Source organism: Dryas octopetala, chromosome 3 (assembly GCF_963921425.1).
Source record: "Dryas octopetala chromosome 3, drDryOcto1.1, whole genome shotgun sequence".
In the NCBI taxonomy this organism is placed as follows: Eukaryota; Viridiplantae; Streptophyta; class Magnoliopsida; order Rosales; family Rosaceae; genus Dryas; species Dryas octopetala.
Window position 1 is genome coordinate 24,418,212 of NC_141368.1, and position 6,000 is coordinate 24,424,211.

General features: G+C 34.1%; 1 protein-coding gene across 5 annotated transcripts; it reads right to left on the reverse strand.

Moving 5' to 3' along the window:
- Positions 1-188: 188 nt before the first annotated feature.
- On the reverse strand, positions 189-5,748 carry LOC147291951 (Calcium-dependent ARF-type GTPase activating protein family). 5 transcript variants are annotated; one of them, XM_086235542.1, is made up of 12 exons: positions 5,683-5,748; positions 5,157-5,235; positions 4,957-5,079; positions 4,722-4,841; positions 4,209-4,289; positions 3,453-3,537; positions 3,265-3,340; positions 2,676-2,839; positions 2,356-2,593; positions 1,333-1,449; positions 1,147-1,242; positions 189-609 (listed from the first exon to the last, which is right to left on the reverse strand). In XM_086235542.1, exons 4-12 carry the CDS (start codon positions 4,768-4,770, stop codon positions 328-330), a joined length of 1,188 nt encoding a protein of 395 aa, XP_086091668.1. In that variant the 5' UTR covers positions 4,771-4,841; positions 4,957-5,079; positions 5,157-5,235; positions 5,683-5,748; the 3' UTR covers positions 189-327. The 5 variants fall into 5 exon arrangements, with proteins under 5 accessions (XP_086091668.1, XP_086091669.1, XP_086091664.1 ...); XM_086235543.1 differs by having other exon boundaries at positions 4,209-4,283; positions 4,957-5,042; positions 5,327-5,729; XM_086235538.1 differs by having other exon boundaries at positions 4,957-5,042; positions 5,327-5,728.
- Between the last annotated feature and the right edge of the window lie 252 nt (positions 5,749-6,000).

The following is a 6,000-nucleotide window of genomic DNA, read 5'->3' on the forward strand; positions in this document are numbered from 1 at the left end:
GTTACTTGCTTGAGGCAATAAGACTACCTCCCTAAGCAGTATAACCTATAAAAAGAGGAGGAAACAATCTTCCAATGATACAATAATATTTACTAATTTTAGTTCACATAAATGTCCAATGACGAAATGCCAATCCTCCCAAACTGGAAAATGTTTTCAAAATTCCTACTAAAAAGAAAGAGAGAAAAAAAAAAAATCAAATCCATCTGCATATCATGATTCATGAAGTGACAATCCTAAAATTCTTATCTACAGACAAAAACAAAAACTACATCAATATACAACCAAGACTTGCTTGAGTTTCATATCCTTAAGTTTCATTGCTGGTTATTGAGTAAGAGGAACGCATTCAAGCTCAATCTCCAATACACCCCTCTCAACGTTCTGCAGCCTGAGAGCGACTTGCTGTCTTACTCTTCCATCTACTAAGTTGATGACACCATCATTCACCAGTGTATTTTCCTTGCTGGCTACCCACTTTCCAAGCTGCATCGACTCACTGATCGTGGACTTCTCATAGGCTTTAGCAGCAGTGACCAGAGGTTGAATGTCAATCTCAGCCTCACCCATAAAATCATCAGTTGTAAATGTATCCTTGTCATACACCAGCTGAATGTAACCATTCAAATATTATTTTAGTAAATACTAGCAAAGACCAAGATGCAAACAAGGAAAACCATCATCAATAGCAATGGAATACATGTGATGTGACCCATGTCTACATAATGCTAAATAAAAACAAAGAACTATTTTTAGTTCCTTACTGTAGGTTATGCCATTTATATGTTTACAATTTTCATTTTTCTCGAAAGTGGAGGAAATTTCCTGCAGTTGGGGAATTTAATTTTACAACAGTCCCAAACTATATAAAATTATTAAATTCACCCTTCCTTTGACATATTCTGTTTAAAAACTAAAATAATTTGGGCCAACCACCGAGCTACATTATCAAAGTAGGCCAGCCAAAAATGAATACCAATCTCTGACCAGTCTTGCACAAAATAGTAATCTGAACAGGATACACATGAAATTGCAGATCATACTCAAACACAGTTTGCATCTATAATGTAACAAATGGTGTATTGGGTGGATTTAATGCCACATAATTTGCTTCATAGGAATCAAAGTATGATGAATATAACTTACCACTTTTAAGGGAGGAATGTTTTCAGGAATTGACAGCATCAGGCTCTCATTCCATACTGGATTGATGTTGTTCTTTATGACACGTGTCTTCACCGACTGCAACAAATATTTAGGGTGAATTGCATTATGAGTTTATGACAGAGTTGAATTATCTCATCTGTGATAGTTTAAATAGAAGAGACTTACTTGCTGACCCAATGCCAGGATGACGTAAGGGTCGCTTGTCATCACATCACGGACAACTAGGTTGGTTCCTCTAACCACATTCACTTTAACTAATCCAACAAATTCAACCATACCTGCCTATAATGTACAATTCGAGCAGTAAGATTCAATACCCATATTAACCAAAATTTCAAATTTATACAACATATTTTACTTACTCTTATACTTCCCCCTTTTTGTTTGTCGTGGATTAAAACTATGGTTTCCTAATTACTGATTCACATTTAGAGAAAAATACTTTTTCTTCTTTTCAATTAAATCCTGTATTTCCCTTCGCAACTATGTGTAAACCATGCATAGAAACTGATCATGACTTGGAGTCTTGGACCAAGCAGTGAGGCCTAAAACCATTCATGGTTTTTTTACATGCATATACATGTATATATAACAATTAAATTATAGTAAAATTTTAAGATAATCACGATGTATGTCGCAGTGTCGTGCCTTCTCACTCATACAGCCACTTCATTTCGATGGGGAAAGGATCTATGAGTGTATGTGCTTGTGCAGGTGATTGTGGATGTATACCTGTGGTAATAATAATTTTGACAACAATTTTTCTTTAAAATTGTCTACTCCAGGAATATCCAAAGCATACCTGTCCTAAAGTATCTTTCTATCTTCTGAATTTTACTATATATATTGCATATAAGTTCAACATGAGTGCATACACAATATCTTTAGACAAGTAACTGTGTTTTGGAGCTTGAAAATCATCAAAAATATACGGAAAGAAGTGAAAATCTCAGATAAGCCCAAGTCAAATAAACAATGAAAAGCTGTGAATGACTAAGCCTTTCCTAAATGTAATTAAAGAAAAAAAAAACTGAGAAATATACTTAAACATCTTTATTCAGGAAGAATGTACATATTATAGTAACACATGGTACTTTAGCACCTAACTCCAGAGAGAGCAAGCGCATCAAAACAATTGTGAAATAACATGACAAAACATAGCAATTAATAAAACTGAAAAGCTATTACCATTGGCATTGAGTTGCTCTTCTTCGCGGCCTTATGTTCAGAGTCTTTTCTTCCCCAGCTGTTACGAAATGCCTGCCCAATACGATTTTTTGTTGCTTGTTTCTCATATTGTTTCTTATCTTGGGTAGAAGTAATGGTTAAAGAATTGTTAGAAGGAGATGATCTCTTATGAGAAGGCTGGAAAGGGCAGGACATCTGTTCGCTAGAGTTTAAAAAGTCTAGCAGCTCATATTTTCTCCTGAGTACACAAGAAGTAAATTTCTGTTTAGAATGGCATAGGTTTCTCATGCAAAGCTATAACAAGTTTTGTACTTTATTACCTAATAAAATAAAAGCGCTCCTCTATAGAAGAATCTGGTTTGGGTTTCTGGACATTTTCAGGCAAGCAAGCTTCGTACTTCTTGTTTACAGTAGTATTTCCACCCATACTAGCCAAGATATCAACTTGTTCATCTGTCCATTCATCTAGCTTCACCGATACAACCTAGCATATTTTCAGATCAAATTAAAATGTCCCAGAGAGCGAGAAGAGAGTAATGAATGATGATTCTCAAACGAAATTTTTGAAAAGGCTGGAATTATTTAAGGAACATATTTATGATATTCTTTTATCATTCAGGTAGGTTTCCTACCCACTAACTGCTTTTGCGCAAAGTACATGACAGGCCACAACCTGCTTTCAACCAAATTAAATAACCCCAAAGGCCCAAACCTCAAAGGATCATACCAAAAGGACAACCCAAGCAGGCTTGCGCATCCAGGAAGTAATTGAGCAGTGTCATTCTTTCTTGTTTACAAAAACAGATATTTCTCCTATAGTCAAACTTTCAGGTCTACAATGTTTAGATAATGTCATAACAAGGTTGCATAACCTGTTATTATATTGAGGAGCATAGAGCAGAGCCATACCTTTGAAATATGCACTCCAAGGCTTCTATGTACACCAGAACATTTGATGCAAATAAATACTCCAAAGTTTAACGATCTGATATCACCAATTGGTACAGTCAAAACACAATGCAAGTAACTAAACCAATCATAATTTAAAGTACAAATAGATGGTAAAATTTTCTCTTCAATCCAAATGCGATACTTACACCCATTTTGGATCTAGAGATCCACAATCTGCACAGGACTTGTTGGCAGATTGACGCAACAAAATATCCAGCCTTTCCTGTGGACCTGTTCAATGAAGTATAAGAGTTACAAAATATACAATATGGTCACATAAGATGGTGACAGGAACATCCACAACAAACAAAGACAAATCACAAATTTAAAAGCATATCTATATTAGATAGACTAGATTTCTTAGTGGTGCAGAACCCATTTTTAAGAATTTAATTTAATTGGTGAATAAGTTTGAAGTATTAATATTATGCCTCAAGCATTTTAGAGGATGGAAGCGCCTCCCACATTCCCACTTACACTTTTGACACAGTATGTCTTCTATATGAGCCTAATACATTCTTTGCACATATGATCTATTTTTGTTTTTGTTTGCATGGTCTTCTGTTTGGTCTCCATGAAGTAAAGAGACATGAAACAACAGGAAATAATATGGAGGCGTTGGATCTTCCTTGAGATATCTATATATCATTTTGCACTGATAATTAACTGCACCAACCAGCAGGATTTGAAATATTGCTTGGAACAACTCATATTGTATTCTAATAACTGATTTCATAGAACTTTCAGTCTCATCTATTTATAATGGTATACTGCACTCTAGACTTGAATTAATTGTGACTGTCGCTAACTACACGAACATGATCAAGAAAAAGGAAAAGCTTGGAAAATCAGAACACAAACAGAATTTTAATCAAGTAAATGATCGAAAGGCTATAGAGTACCAGACAGTGTCCGCCGATCAGTTGGGCATCTCCAACTTGGTGTGTCTGAAGATAAGAGATCATACAGGCAAGAACCTGATCCTACAAATGCAACATGTTCAATGAACTGCTTGACCGCCAATATAAATTCAATTTGTGCAACACAGTGCAATAAATTCATCAACTTTTGTACTGTAGGAAACTATGTTTAACATTGCGAGAGTACAACATCTATTAAGGTTAACCTTAACCAATTTTAAACCATATACAAGCATCAAAATGCTGAGGAATAAAACCATATTGTCATTCAAAAGTTACTATAAAATGTTGATGAAAAGAATATTGTTATTTCAAGACAATTATCCTATACTCCCACAGCAAATTTATTACTTTCCTTTAACAATAATCAAACAAGTTGATCATTATTGTCCATATATCCTCATCAGCCTTTATAGCTTTGGGCCTTTGGCAGCATGAACTATGTTATGCCATTCCGACTCATTATAAATCATTCACAAAAATAAAAATTATTACCTGAAACATTGTCAGGACCAGAATTATTTTGCTGGGTAGACATCTCCATCCTCTATTGATTCAGACCCAAATCATCAAACGGAGCTACTTTCCGAGGATAACCATTTCACAGAAACTTCTCTGCATCCAGTGGCACAATGGATTCAATTATCAGAAATATGAAAAAGCAAACGTAAACAACATTATATTGGGACAATCATGAAAGATGAAACAAAGAATTCAAATGGGTCCTTACAGATTCAAATATAGGATAGATAATAAACTGAATATGGTTTTTATCTGAATCTACTATCCGAGGAAAACCATTTCACATAAACTTGTCTGCATCCAATGGCACAATGGTTCAATTATTAAAAATCTGGGTAAGAAAATGTAAACAACATTATATTGGGACAACCATGAAACATAATACAAAGAATTCAAATGGATCCTTACAGATTGAAACATAGGATAAAATAATGAAAGTTGAAGATAGTTTTTATCTGAATCAGAAGGTTTCTTCTCGGTTTCTTCTCTGCATCAAACAAAAAGAGCCAAAGTCAAACAAATTCGTAGATGATAAATACATTGTTAAAAAATTATTAGCCAAAAAAGAAAAAAGCTACCCTCAAATTGGGAAACAAACGTTGACAATAAACGTATACAGATTGAACCTCAAAACTTGGGATATTGGAATAGAAAAACAATGGTGAAAAAGAAAGGGGGAAAAAAATTGTGGGTAGGTGAAGAAAAATAATATATTATGTTATCTGATGGAATATTTGGGAAAAAAAAAAAAAAAAAAAACACAGATTCAGGGAAAGAAGATTTGCAATGATGGGAAGAATATGCATCTGGGTTTTGACAAATTTTTCTGAAATATTTTGTCTCTTTGATTTTGTATAAAATAATATTTTAAAGATACTGTATTTTGTTTTTTTTGCTTGGTAAATCAGATACAAATTTTTGTTTCAGAACGGACCCTCTAAACTGTATTGAGATTAACGAAGCGTCGAAACCTGTAAACAAAGTCTGGCATGAAAAACTGAATAAACAATAAAAACAGACTCTGGAATATTTATTTTACCAACAAGAAAAAGCAAAAAGCAAAAAGCAAAAAGCAAAAAGCAAAAATAATAAATAAAAATTTTTTTTAAAAAAAATAGAAAAAGGCAAGGTAAGAAACGCTACTAAATAAAAGTGCTTCTAAGAAGCAGTGCCAAACGGGCCCAAAGTCAGCTTAGGGAATGAGGCCTTTTGTGGAAGTTGAATGGTTGGTGGATGTAAACAAGTAACAGGT

What these genes read in the sequence shown, in the direction of transcription:
- LOC147291951 (XM_086235542.1), bottom strand. Translation starts at nt 4,770, where the DNA reads ATGGAGATGTCTACCCAGCAAAATAATTCTGGTCCTGACAATGTTTCA. An exon ending in TGATCGGCGGACACTGTCTG is followed by an intron (nt 3,538 to 4,208) that starts GTACTCTATAGC and finishes TTCATTGAACAG; the next exon opens with GTCCACAGGAAAGGCTGGAT. An exon ending in ACATTCCTCCCTTAAAAGTG is followed by an intron (nt 610 to 1,146) that starts GTAAGTTATATT and finishes GGTTACATTCAG; the next exon opens with CTGGTGTATGACAAGGATAC.